The following is a 15000-nucleotide window of genomic DNA, read 5'->3' on the forward strand; positions in this document are numbered from 1 at the left end:
TGCTAGGTAAAGCGCTGCTTAGCTATGGGAAACTATATTGCGCTGGGTACAACGCTGCTTAGCTATGGGCAATTCTATGTCAATATCCTTAATACTGCTCACCTTCTTATATTTATATATATATATATATATATATATATATATATATATATATATATATATATATATATATATTTTTTTTTTTTTTGTTCACTAATACATAGGCCATTTCAATGCTTTTTTCTAAAATTTCATTCCTATATGTCAGGGATTATTTTATATACTAATTTAAAACATAAAATAGAAAGGGGAGTGGTGGGACTAGAACCGGGAATGCCTCCTCTTTCTGCGAAGGCTGTACCACTATGCTACTGCTATTTGGCTTGATTTGCATAAACATTTCTTATTATGCTCTTAGATGTCGAAATTGCTAACTGTAACTAAGCAATGGGCACACCCGCGCAAACACACGCAAATACGGGCAGCTATATCGGGAATTATAAAAAAAAAAGTTTACATTTTACAATTACAAAGGGGTTTAGTATGTGGGGATGTGTAGTGTTTGCTATGTGCACATTTCAGCAGACTCGCTCATTGCACTTGTCATTTTCACATTTATATAGTTGCAGGGGCGTGGATATTTGGATTGCTCGGCAGTCCGACACGCCCCCTGCAGTCTTACACGCTCTGTGTTAGCCTTCCAGTTGAGTCAGCGCGCCCTCATGCATATGCATGACGCACTGATGTCATAGTCTTAAACGGCAGTCTCCGAGTAAGACTTGGTTATTCTTACACGGAGGATTGCTGAATCCCTCCCCGTAGTCATTTAAATGACTGAAACAATGTTGTCCTACACATGATTTCCCTAGTAGTGATTAGTTTTATTTTTCAGTAATTAATTCCACAGTTCTTTATTGATTTGAATGTTTGCATTCCACATGGTTATAGTTGCTTACATGAGGGTTTATTTTAATTTTGCACAATTAAAAGTGCAACTGTTTTGAAAGTGTTGTGCTTCTGCATTCCCTTTTCTTCAAGTGTAGTAATGTAACACTGGTTGCAGTGTAGTAATGTAACACTGGTTGTATTGTAAGTGATAGTATTTTTGAGCTGTGTGTTTCGATAGCAGTTTGGTGTATGGAAAGGTTCAAGGTGCTTGTCTGTGGCCATTTTAAAATGTGAACATTTTTCGTGTGCTGTTTGTGTCTTAGTTTTACTGTTTGAGTTTGCAGTAACATACATACTTTTGTGATTGATGTACCACAGAAGTGAAACAAGTTTAAAAGTATGTTTTCTCCAATGTGGTACAACCTTTAGCTTATGAATAACTATGTACAGGAATGTGGTGAGGTTACCTTCCCTGTGGGTGGGTGTTGTTTAACCTTCTATAGTTATTTTTTTAATTACTAGCTTCTTCAGTTGTGCTTAATTGTAATAGAGAGAATTTTGTTACTTGTAGTCTGATTGGTAGATGGTGCATAGCTGGCTAAAATTTACATTTGCCACTTTTGTGTTTTATCCATGTTTGTTTGAGATGATTGGTATGTCTCGACGTAGGATTCTGTACCTCCTTCTGTACGTGCATAATTCAGGAGTGCTTCAGTGTTGGGACAGGGTATCCCTTGTGTGTGTGTCTCGCTTTTATTAAGAAGTACGTGTTTGATAGCTGGCTTTTGCATATAGATATGATTTCGCTGGACAGTTGGTAAGCTGCCTGAAGGAAGTTATTCCAGGTGGCTAAGAAGCATTTTCTTATCTGTAGTAGACGAAGGTTAATGCGTTATAATGATTTAAATGGCCTTGCCCATAACAATTAGAAAGTAAAACAAAAAGTGCAGCTTGTTTTTCCATGACTTTGTTTTCAGGATAATGAAACTGTGAGAAATGCAGTTCCTGCAGTTACTTATGAAAAATGATTAGATTCTCATAGGTGTGTACATGGCTAATGGCCCTGGAGCCGTTACAAGCCTAGCCCATAGGATTACCCTGGGCACATATGTTTTGTTTTATGATTACTTAGCATGAGGCTGCATGCCAGACACTTGTAGTTGTCCAGATGTTGGTAATCAGTAGTTTAATTCTGCTATTCTAGGCTGATGAAGCATATCACATAGGACCAGCAGCTTCTCAACAAAGCTACCTTTCGCAGGAGAAAATCATTCAAGTGGCAAAGAATTCAGCAGCACAGGTAATGTAAAGGCATTTTTGTAATGTTTGGGTACTGGTAGTAACAACAGTCTGGTTGATAGCAGTGACACAATGGGATAATTTTGTTGTCTGAGTTAATATGATCTGCTTAACATTTGCCCTACCCAAAAGTTTTAGCCTGTTTGGGTGTTGTACACATGTCAGCTCCATGTGGAAATTAAGAGCACTTGAGAATCGGAACTAGTGTGGCTCTGTGTGCTCCTTCTGGCAGTCGCAGGTAAGTTTAAGAATTGTAACAGTGACAGATAATGGACTGGACAGCTTCTTCACTTGCTACCGAAGAAGAAACAAGTGAGAAAAAATGCACAGCTACAGAAGCAGTGCAGTACTGTCTTTAATACAATCATTATTTAGTGACAACAAATCTGCAGAAGACAGCTGACAAATATGTAACCAAATATGTAACCACAGCCTGTTTTACTGTGTTATTCTCATTTCTGGCTTCTTCTGTAATGTACACTTTTAAAAGTTTGTGATTGAACTTAAGAAAAACGTGTTAACTATAGCTTATAGTGTGTAGACATTGGTACACGTTAGATTTTTATTCAATAGCCATAAAGAAGTGATTGAGTTAACAGTGTTATGATATAGTTAACCTTGAAAGAATGTATCCTTTGACATACAATAACACCTTTAAGAAAGATATACTTACATGAATAATTGCATCTAATTCATTACTTAGTTTTCAGCTGCATAGATGATTTCCATTCTATATATTATCCTATCTAAGCAGTTTTAAGTTTTTTAGAGGAAGGCCTTGTCTGTCTTTTGCTCCTGCCTAGTTTGCTGTTTTCTGCAGTTTATATTACACGAGCAGTTCTGTTATGTTCTGTTGTATAAATATTGTTATGTCTAGACCTTCCATATTAATTGCTTGAATATTTTTTCCCTCAAAAAAGTTTTTATTTTCAAATAAAATAACATTGGCATAATATTTTTAAATATTTTAAACTATATACAATATTTACAATAGCCTTTCAATTATATACACTGTATGTTATTAAATATAGAATTAACAGATCAGTTATCAGAGATTCAATATTGATTATTGCAGAGTGTCCAACAAAGATATATCTTTCTTCCAAGGATTATTTACCAATGGCCTGAGATAGATTCGTAGTTCTTTGGTTTTTATTTCCATCAACGCAGTTGTCTTCAGTAAAGTGTAGAATTCTTCCAAGGTCAGTGTGTATTTGAATTCCACCTTCTGGTTACGCATTTCCTAGATATAGCAAGTATTGTCCATAACAAATACATACTTGTCTTATTCAGTTGGGGACCTTCATTTACATTTAGTATAATCAGTGCTTTAGTTAAGGTAAAGGATTCATTAAATAAAGCTTGTAAAAAATGACTGATTCCATGCCAATATGATTTAATTTTATTTTTGATTTTAATTTTATTTCATTCGTAAAAAATATGAATCCAGTTTGCTTTATTTGACTTTTCACACTTCCAGCAAAAAACATTTGTAGTAGTACTGATCTTTTTAATTCTATCTGGTGTTAAATGATCTATGTAAGTATTTCCAGTTAAATATTTTCCAGTACTGTGTGTTAGAGGTGTAATTAACTGATAGTAAGATGTTAGTTTTAATTTCTTCTGTTAACTGCAATGACTCACCTTTTGTTAAGAACTGCCAGCATGATGGTTTGGGAATTGTTTTCTATGTTATTAACTCTTTATATAGGTTTGAAATGGAATTTTTCTTTTCACAACTATTATATATAAATTCATACAGAAAACATATTAGATTTGGAATATCTTTAAATGAGGAATTATAAATTAATTTGCATAAATCTTGAGTGTACATTAGAATGCTTTGTAAGGTTAACCAGTCCTGTGTTGGAATATTGTAAGCAGTTTTATCATATGTATATCTAAAACATTGAAACCAGCATAAGAATCAATTTTGTTCCCAGGAGGTTATTGTTTCCCTATATATTTTGTGAGGAAAGTTCTTAGTGATGGTAAATGGGGTTAAAAGGTAAAACCAAAGTTTTAGATCTATGTCTGCATTTATAAGTTTCCTAAAGGAATTGATGTAATGATTAATCAGTGTTGTTTTAGAAGGTTTTGTTATATTATATTGTATACTTATGCATAGTATGTACCAGGGTTTGTTTGATTTGTCTACTATTACATTTTTTTAACAGATCAAATTCAGTTGTTAATATGAAGCAGATAAACACAAAAGCCAGAAGAAAGTAGCTGGATTGAACCCACTCATTTGTTAATATAGCCATTGTTAATTCTTTCCAGTTGGCAAAATTAATTTGGGTTTATCCAGTCTATTGTAGTTTTAAGCACATATGCTTTTATATATGTTTCTATTTCTGGGAAGTTTAATACTCCTGATTTCCAGGGTCTAATGTGATGAGTTAGAACTACTCTATTCTTTTTGGGATAACATAAAAATTTTATAAAACATGAATTTATTTCTTTAAGAATGCATCTTTCAGGAATTAACTATTGCTAATGCTACATATAGTATTTTTGGTAATAACACCATTTTTATTAATTGCAGTCTGTCTTCAAAAGTTAATATAATTTTGTTCCACTGTTCTATATACATTTTTATTGTTTCAGTAATGTTTTTATAATTTATTAATATTGTTTTGTTTATATTTTTGCATAACACTATTCCAAAATAATTTAGCGTAAGTTCTTGGTTTCCTATGATGGATTTATCTATAACTTAGTTGTTTTTTTCTTATTTAAAAATAGAAATTTTGATTTTGATCTATTAAAATGTAGACCTGAAATCTTATAAAATTTCTCAATTACTTCTTCTAGCTCTCCTAATGACTCTCTGGAGTTTGATAGAGTTAATAAAATATCATCAGCAAAAAGCATTATTTTAGATGTGTACTGGTCATAGACTTCTATTCCTTTTTATTCCTAGATTATTGCACATTATTTCTGCAAGTGTTTTTATAGCCAAAGCAAATAAAATAGGAGAAAGGGGGCATCCTTGTTTAGTACATTTTGTTATATGGATAGATTCTGAGGTGAAAGGACCTAATTTAATGTAGGCTAAGTTATTAATATATATGTTTTTTAGTAGTAAGAGGAAGGGAGGAGGAAATTCAAATAATGCTTAAGTTTTAAAATAGATATTCCCAGTTGAGGGAATCGAAGGCTTTTTCTATGTCTAATCCGATTACAAGTGTTTCTCTATCTTCTTTATTCACATAATTTATAAGAGTAAGTATCCTTTTAATATTATGTGTGTGCCTGTTGTATAAAAATCCAGTTTGATTATTAGTAATTGTCTTTGAAAGTGGGATTTTCATTCTGTTAGCTAGGATTGACATGAATATTTTGTAATCATTATTCAGTAATGATATAGGTCTGTATGAGGTGCAAAGGTCTGATGGTTTATTATCTTTTAGAGTTGGTGTTTTGAAAGAATATTTCCATGAGGGTGGTATTTTTGCTTCTGACTGGACTTTTAGCAAAGTTTTATGAAAAAGGGAAATTACTGTTGAAGGGAAGAATTTGTAAATTTCCGTAATTATACCATCTATCCCTGGAGCTTTGTTAGATTTACTTTCTTTTATCTTGTCAGCAATTTCTTTGTAGGATATAGGTTTTTGTAGGTCTAGTTTTAAGTTTTCTGGAATTTTTTTTATATTGATAAGGTTTGTATCTAAGTTTATTATGTTGGTATTTAAATCTTCTTTTTTGAAGTGTTCCATATAATGGAACCAGAATGCCTCAAGGATGTCTCCTATATCTGATACTTTTTTCCCTTTCCTTTCATGATATATACTACTAATGTTACTTGCTTTAGATTGTATTTTAATTCTTGTAGATAAGTTATGCAGATATCTGGGGGAGGTGGCTAATGAGTTTATTTTTAATTTTTCCAAGGCCAGACTAGTTTTGTGTGTTAGAATTTCATTATATTTTTTATTTAATTCCTCTATTTCTGTTTTGACTTCTGGACAATTCTGATTTTATTTTTGGATTTTACTGTAAAGAGTCTGGTTTGCAAGTCTAATGATTCAGATTCCCACTCTATAACTTTATTTTTGCACCAGCTAAGGGTCTTAACAAATAAATACACTTTTAATGAGTCTCAAACCATGACTCTACTGATTTCTGTTGTATTATTAATTTCAAGAAATAATTGTAGTTCTGATAACATCCAGGGTCTGAATTCTTTAATTTTTGGGACATATGATGGAATTCTAGTTGAGAGGATTAAAGGTTTAAACTCTATTTGGAACTTCATTATCAGAGAGTCATGATCTGAGAAGGGCATGGAACTATTGAGAAGTTGATGATTTTTGTTTGTAAATCTTGAACTATGAATAATTTGTCTATTCTGGTTTGTGTTCCAAATCTATGGTCTTTATGGCAAAATAAGGATTTGTCATCTTTTACTTTAAAAGTGTATGTTAAATGAAATGAATCAATCCATATTTTTAAGGACTTTGAAATAGTTGCTATGCGAAAAGACTTCTTGTTGGTTTCAGAAGCTTCTAAAGCTTCTAAGGTACAATTAAAGTCTCCTCCCAGTATAAGATTTCCTTTATAATTGTTGGAAATAAAATCTAGGTGTTTTTTTTAACTGTTCCTGCTCCAATTCCTGTGAACCAATATAGATTAGCTAAGGTCCATATTCTGTTATTAAATTTAATTATAATAAACATTAGTATACCTTCTTTGTCTTCATATTTATAAATAACTTTTGGAGTGATTATGTTTTTCTTCCAGAGAATTGATACTCCTTTTGCCTTTGTTCTATAGGGGGATTGAGCTAAGACTGTATAGTCCTTAGGGTTCCAAATAAAGCTATCATTAGTCTTAAAATGCATTTCCTGGAGAAATACTATTTGTGCCTTATTTAGATTTAAGTATTTTAGTAAGTTTGATTTTTTATTTGCATTATTTAAGCCATTAGTATTTAATGATAAGAATGTTAAATTCACTTCAAGTTATTGTTGGAAGACACATTTTGCTTTTTTTTTAATTTTGATTATAGTAGTTATACCATATTCTCTGATAACATTGAATGTTATTTTTATGTGTGTAAACATGGAAGTGTAATTCAATGTTCTTTCTTCTTTAAATGCAAGTAGGGTAAAATTCTGGTCAGGCTTTAAAAAGTGCTTCTATAAAACATTAATTCTAAAGTATCAAATGCAAGTAAATATGAATTTACCATTAAACATGGAATAAAAGTAATTCCTAATCCAGTAGATAAAGATAGATCTATTGGATTATCATTCATACCTTTTACCAACAATATCAACTGAGCTCCATATGTTAAATTATTATATGGAGAATTTTCTTAAGAGTTATGAAATTCTGTATTATTCTTTTATTCTTTAGTATTTTATATATCAGGATGGAATGTTAGTAGTGTAAACAATTATTATGTTGACGTAGAAAATATTCAATATTTAGTTGCCCTTAAGGGATCCCAAACATGTCAGATATGTCATTTCGGATACATTAAATGCAACTGAACAGAGGAGCAATTTCAGATAAATTAAATGCAACAGAGGAGCATACACTAAATAAGCCAACAACAAATAGATTATTACCAAAATAATTTGACTAAAAGGACTGTGTAGGAGACAGCGAGTGATAACCAATGAAATATGAATTTTACTGTAGGTGTACTGTCTTTGTTTACTTTCCCACTCTTTAGCTCACCAACTTCAACTTATGAAAAGACATGGCTTATCAGTGGTATCATGACTCTGAGTAGAGGCACCCTACATTCTAGTGTGCAGTGCTTTTACATATTTTTACATTTACAAAGCAGAGTATAAGAATGAACTATGATCACCCTGACAATTCCCACCCTGCATAGGGCACCTCCTGCTTCCAGAATGGGTAATCACATCAGGTCTAGAATGTGTAGGTAACCATATGGTAATCAAGACTTACCTTAGGTAAGTATTAATCAGATAGTGTTTAGAGCATCTTAGAGAGTTCTCGGGGCAGTTAGAATACTCTTAAGCCTCTTCTCCCGTGACCAAAAACAGAGATTTCCCTTCCCTTTCTTTCCCTTGTTTTAAATCAGTACTGTTGTCTTTCGGCTTTTCCCGGTTAGGGGTCGCCACAGCGGAACTCCGGTCCGCTAATGATTGGCAGATTTTGACAAACGCCGAGGTGCCAGCTTGACGTTCAACCTTCAACTAAGGCACGCCCATTTACGCATGTCTTTCGAACGCCCACCCAACCGCGGGGAGGACATGCAGACTCCACACAGAAGGCACTCCCCGCACTCCAACCGAAAATCGAACAGGATAACCTCTTGCTGTGAGGCAACAACGCTACCACTGCACCAGTACTAATAAAAGAAATTCAGCAAACATAGGTAAACAGAAATAACATTCAGTTGTCCGTCTTGTACATGACTCGCTATCCATTAAACAAGTCAGTGACCAACATCACTTTAGTAAACATTATAAAGACAAATTAGAAATAATTTCCTAGTTCTTTAAATTTTCTGATAAAGCAAAATGTTAACAATAAGCTATTTTAACTAAAAGTGTAAAGCATTTCAATTTTTCCTTGCATGTATACATTTCTACTTATGTTGTAGTGTCAGTAGCCACTTTGAAAACTGTACAATACTTCACTTCTTCAAATCATTCCTTTTTCAATTCGGCAACAATATTTCAAGGGCACAATTAATATTTAGACTGATGTTTCAAATAAATAACTTGTCAGTTGTCAATTGAGTTAGTTTAGAATGTATGGTTAGTGCAAATATAGCATGTTGTAAAAATATGTATTTTTTCGTGAGCTCTAGAGACTGTCATATGCAAGTGACATATATAATGTAACATATATAGAGCAGATAGCTTATGGAGTCAGGTTGTTAAAGTAAGTTATGCTTATTAATCAGGCAGTTTCATTTAAGTTCACAAGTAATTTGGGGACATTTCAGTTGAGTTTCCAGGAATGTGTAGTCCAATGTGAGTAATTTATAAAGTATTTACAAGTTGTTCTATTAAGTTATCTAATTTACCCTTCCTTATATTGTAATTCAATTTAATAGCTAAACAGCATTACTTTTTTGTTATTTGTTATCTGCAAGGCTAAATGCACTTTGTAGATTCACAAAGTCCATAGAAACTGCCTCAGTTGTTTTCTGTTGCCATGACAATGCAAATGTAGTGGTTCCTAATCAGAGTGTTAAAAAAAAAAAAAAAAAAAAAACTGAAATAGTTCACGAGGCTGATAGAATGCAAAGAAAGCTTCACTTCTCACAAGCAACAGTACATTTTCCCACTTTTCCTCATAAACATGTCACAATTCATAAAACAAAACAGAGTCTAACATCTGTCTAATAATCATTATAAAGACAGATAATAGTAATTTCCTAGCTCTTCAAACTTTCTGATATCGCAAAATGTTGACAGTAAGCTATTTTAACTGGAAGACTAAAACATTTCAATACTTCCTTGTGAATATACATTTTTACTTATAGTGTAGTGTCAAGAACGGTCTTTGAAATCTATGCATTACTTCACTTCTTTCAAGTCATTCATTTTACAGTTCAGATTATATTTTGTCAAAATGTCAGTAGCATTTCAAGGGCACATTTAATATTTAAACTTGTTATTTTAGATGAATAGTTGCCAAGTGAGTTTGCATAGAGTGTGAGGTAACTGCAAAGATAACATGTTGCAAAAAGTAATATGCATCTTTTCATGTGCTGCAGAGACTGTCAATTTCAAGTTACATATAAAATGCAACTTTTACAGTGTAGACAGCTTGTGGAATCAGCATGTTAAACTGAGTAATACTTTTTAATCAAGCAGCTACATTTAAGTGCACATGTAGTTTGGGAACATTTCAGTTGTGTTTCCAGGAATATGTAATCCTATGAGGATAAATCATAAAATATTTACAAATAGTCCTATTATGTATTTATTTTACCTTGCTTAGGTTGTTTTTCAATTTAATAACTAAACAACATTACTTTTTCTTATTTGTTATCTTTTTTTTTTTTTGCAATCTAATTTTTATTGCATTTTGTTAATATACAAATACAGGTCATACAACAAAAGCATATAGGATCGAAAAAAAAGAAGATGGATACAGTCAGTAAATACTTGCTTGATGATATATAGGTTCAGCAAAAATTACAAGGGAAACAATTCACCTCCCATGTGCAAGTGTTTTAGAATTTAACATAGTGAAAGGGAGTATTGACCGTTCAAGATATTGAATGAGCATATGTAAGAGTATAAGATCGTAAACCTAATACCTATTTGCTTTAACTATCTACAATATGTACATTTGTCTGTCACTAAGTAAGGAGGTGTTAGCATAAAGGTATTAGTTGTTTCTACTGATACTAGGGTAGAGGAGCATGGTAATAGGGATTCTATTTTGATCCTTCGGGGGTTAGAGTGGAGTTGGGGACTCTTATTTGTTATCTTTGAGGCTAAATGTACTTCGCAGGTTCAGTGTCCTTAGAAACTGCAGCAGTTGTTTACTGTTGCTATGGCAATGCAAATAGAACGTGAAGAAAGCTTCTCTTCTCTTAACCAACAGTACATTTTTCCCTCCTTTTTTTTTTTATATATATATTTGTTAATATTAAAAGGAAATAATTCAAAGGACATGTGTACATGAATGGAACATTTCAAAGTTAATCACGAACATGCCCCCTATCTCAGTAAGCATAACAGTGACTATCATTAATCTAATAAATGTTGTAATAACAATTAATTAAAGTTCGCAATTCCAGTTAGTCTACCTTAAAGCTAGATTATTTTAGACAATTATTTTTCTATGTATAGACTGTGAGTTATTAAGTATATACAGACTATATTAGTATAGTAAATAGGAGAGAATTTAGAAAGGGAGACAAGATGCAGTTTAAATAATGAGAAAAGAGAGGAGAGAGAAAGAAAAGAAATTAAGAGAAAATACACATATACTATGTATGTTGATTTACAGTATAAATAATTTATGTGCTATATAACCCTCCGTCTGTGAAAGAAACGTACCCTGTTTTACATACCTGAGGTAATGTGAAACTCTTGTGTCATCTATTTTCAAAAAATGTAGATAAAGATTCCAGTAGTTACCTTTGTTTTAAAATTCCATGCAGTCAAATTGGTCCTTTAAAGTAATGTTAAAACAATTCATATCATAGTAGATGCTTTGAGAGATTTGGCTGTAACAGTATCCGTCTTTTGCTTCTTCTTTTTGACATCTGTCCAGACATTTGTTTCTTTTGTTCTCTTGAGAGAAGGTGACATTCAATCCATATCTTTTGGTAAAGTAATCGCATTATTAGTTTTAATAAATGAAGAGGCTTCCTCTAAGTCAATAAAAGTCTTCATCTCATTGGCATACAGTATTCTTATCTTAGCTGGCTATGCAAGTTGTGCCTTGATGTTATTTTGTTTCGGAAACTTTATCACTGGCCACACTTTTTTCCTTTGTTCCATTATTCTAGATGAATAGTCATTATCAAATCTCATCAGGCTCTGTTTATATTTTAGAGGTGCCTTCCTCCAAGCAGATCTTAAAATCAGTTCCTTGTCCAAATATGAAAGAAATTTGATAATTATTGACCTAGGAGGAGAGTTTGAGTTAGTGGCATGTTTCCCAAGAGCTCTGTGTGCCCTTTTAATGCCAAAGGAAAGTCCTTCTTTTAAATTTAAAAAGTCAGGGATCCATCTTGATAAAAAGGAAATAATATCCTAATCTTCTGTGTTTTCAGGTAATCCGAAAATCCTGATGTTATTTCTCCTCTCCCTATTTTCCAAGTCATCTACTTTATTAACCAACCAAGTGTTTTGTTTAAAAAGCAGATCTTTCTGTGTTTCTTCTTCCTTAAGACTGCTTTCTAAGTCATTTAGAGAAACCTCTATTCCTGGTGTTGTAGCATTTCCTTCAGGGGTCAGTCTGTTTTTGACTGCTTGTTTTAAGATTTTCTAGGTTCTCTTTAAAGTCATCCATCTTCAAAGACAACTCCTGCAGGGTAGATGTCATCTCTTGTAGTTCCTTCTTTAAGGCAGCATCCTGGTGAGAATTCCTTGAGTTGCTCATTTTAACAAGTGAATATATCTCCAAGCTTTTTGACAGGAAATTATTTGTAAAACTTCACCAAAGTTTCTAATTATGTAACTTCTTGATCTCGTTTCCTGAATTTGTTTTTCCATGACTTTGTTTTCAGAATAATGAAACTGTGAGAAATGCAGTTCATGCAGTCACTTTATTCTCCGTTATGATCTTTCTCCTTTCTCCATAACAGAAGGGGGAGTAGAGATTGAAGTTCATATGTGATGTGCAGAGGGATTTGCCCTTGTAAAAAATGAAATTTGTAGTTTTTTTTTTGCTTTTGCAAAAAATTAAATTTGTATTTTTTTTTTCCTAGGGAAGGTGTGCTTGATTTTTTAAAAGCTGGCATTTTACATTCAGGGGATGCCTGTCTTACTCTTACATAGTGGAATGTGTTGGTACAACATTGACACACTTTCTTCAGTTTTGCTGAGCAGAGTAAAGAAGACTTGCACAGTAATTCTTTTTCATGATATTGTGTATATTTTCATCAGTGGTGTTCAAGATAGTGATCACTGCTGTAGTAGCCTTAGTTATACGGGTTATATCCTGCCAAGGATATAACAGCGAGACAGCTTCCAAAGCTTCAGAGCAGCTTATGTGTGTGTTCAAACTGCTACCTAAAAACACAAATTTGAGCACCAAGCCCTTCAGAGCTTTTCTGCCACCAAAAAGAACCACTCCTCTGTGGGCTATTGAGGATCGATGGTTGGCTTGGCTTGTCCCATTGCTGGGCAGATAAATTATCTTTGGGGAAGAAACCTTCCACATTTTAAATTTGTTGATTAAATATACCGTATTGCTTATGAAATTTGTTTTTTATCTAGGAGTTTTCATTTTATTAGACTGTCATGAGACTTAATTGCACTTTTAAATGGGAGCACACTGTTTTCTTGACAGTTTAAAAGTTGCTAAAAGTAATTCTTTAGAGATTATGTGTTTGTTTTTTACTGTGTTTTTATTGGGGGGAAAAGTGACTTTTTACAACTTTTGAAGTTTTAATGGCTTGTGCTGGTTGCTTACCCCAGGAAAGATGCATCATTTTTTGCTTTACTATGGAGCAGATGACCTGTCCCATGGTTGGACTTTCTCCCAGCCTCAAAAAGAAAACCTTAAGCAAACATTTGGGTGACTCTGCTTGGCTGTAGCTTGTTCCTTGGACCACTCATCTTTTACTCCAGATCCCTCTGATGTAGCACCTGCAGCCACTATGGGTTAACCTTGTCCTTTGTTGCTTTTGGGGTCCCTTCAGTGAGTAAGGGAGAGTCAATCTTGTCAGTCTTGGGAAGGGGGCACAATGAAGTCTTACTTGTTTAGTCAAAATGTACTTATCCATGTGGAAGCTGAAGCCGTCATTAACTTCTTTGTTGGCCCCATTTTTCCTGTCAAAAAGAAATGCAGAACTAAACATTTATCTGCTCCTGCTCAAATAGATCTGGCTCAGGGTCTAATTCAAGTTGTTGATCCTTCTTATAAGATTATTTCTGGTAAAAGAAAAAGGGATGTCTCTTTTCCTGAAGAAATTCAAGATATTAACAGGAAGATGAAAGGACAGATGTAAGGTTTTCTTTTCAGCTTTGTGATTCATAGGTGAACACAGTATCCAATTATTCCTGTGGGGGCTTCTCTTCTGAGAGACTTTCCAGAATTTGCCAGTGTTTTCAGTGGGAGATCACTGAGATTTCTCTTTCTTTTAGAAGATATTTTGAACTGTTACAAATGGAATTTCCAGAATCTCACTCACTTTTCCCTGATAGTCAGCCTGTTGCTCCTGAAAAGGCAGGTCGATTGTATGAAGTTCTGTAGTCTAAGTTTTTATGTACTCATCCCAAACATGACCCCGCCCCTATAACTTTAACTGATCCCTCTGCTGCTAAACATTTAGTTAATTCCAAGCCTACACTTTCTGACAAGGATGGGAAAATAATAAGTATGTGAACTTTTAAGTATGGGGAAAAAAACATGTACTTCTGCAACTTTGATTTTGCAGAATTTTTAGCTGTCACGTTCATAGGTAAAGGTTTATTCTGATGAATTGTGGAAGTATGAGGAATGTTTTGTATATAGTGTCTTCTTGTGAGGAAAAATCTGCTTTAAATGGTTTCATTTCTACCATCTTATTAATCACAAGTCATTGTTTAAAGCATGTGTATGACTCTGTTGATACTTATTCAATTGCTATGGCCACTGGTACTGTTTTGAGGAGGTTTGCATGGCTGCATTTTCAGAATGTCTCAGATGATGTGAAATGTGGGATTACAAATTCTGCTTTGGATAGAGATTTAGTTTTTGGTCTGTCTGCTGCAAAGGTTATCAAAATATGTGATGACAGGGGTAACCTGATGCAGGGAAGATTTTTCAGCTCTCCTTTTCCAAATTTTCTAAGGAATTCTCTAACCCCTTGTCCAGTTTTGGCAAGAACCAAAATAAACAAGCTTAGTGAAATGAAATGCTGGTAAATAGAAATTTAAGAAACAATAGCAAGGGGGCCCCGAAAAGAATATAGGAACTCCCCAAAACAAAGGACAGTACAAAAAGTCATAATGACTTTCCAAAAAAAAATCTGAATGTCCAGTTCTCCCTTTAGCAACAGATAGTTTTAGACAAAAGATCCTTCATCAAAGTTACAGATGGCAGTGGGAGGAAATTCCTGTTTTCCGGGGGTAATTCCTCATCATTTTGAAGATTCACAAGGAATCCTCCAAGATCATTGTGGTGACTGCTTTCTAGCCTAGGCAACAGTGGTTCTCCTTCCTTTCG

General features: G+C 33.5%; 1 protein-coding gene across 1 annotated transcript in view; it reads left to right on the forward strand.

The window, feature by feature from the left end:
- MCCC1 (methylcrotonyl-CoA carboxylase subunit 1) overlaps window positions 1-15000 on the forward strand; it is a gene marked incomplete in the record, with an annotated part of 1520932 nt that overhangs the window by 225545 nt on the left and 1280387 nt on the right. Inside the window, 1 exon segment of the mRNA XM_044070663.1 lies at window positions 2072-2167. Coding sequence (XP_043926598.1) covers window positions 2072-2167 — 96 coding nt within the window.

Source organism: Protopterus annectens, chromosome 4.part1 (assembly GCF_019279795.1).
Source record: "Protopterus annectens isolate FY-2018-M chromosome 4.part1, PAN1.0, whole genome shotgun sequence".
In the NCBI taxonomy this organism is placed as follows: Eukaryota; Metazoa; Chordata; order Ceratodontiformes; family Protopteridae; genus Protopterus; species Protopterus annectens.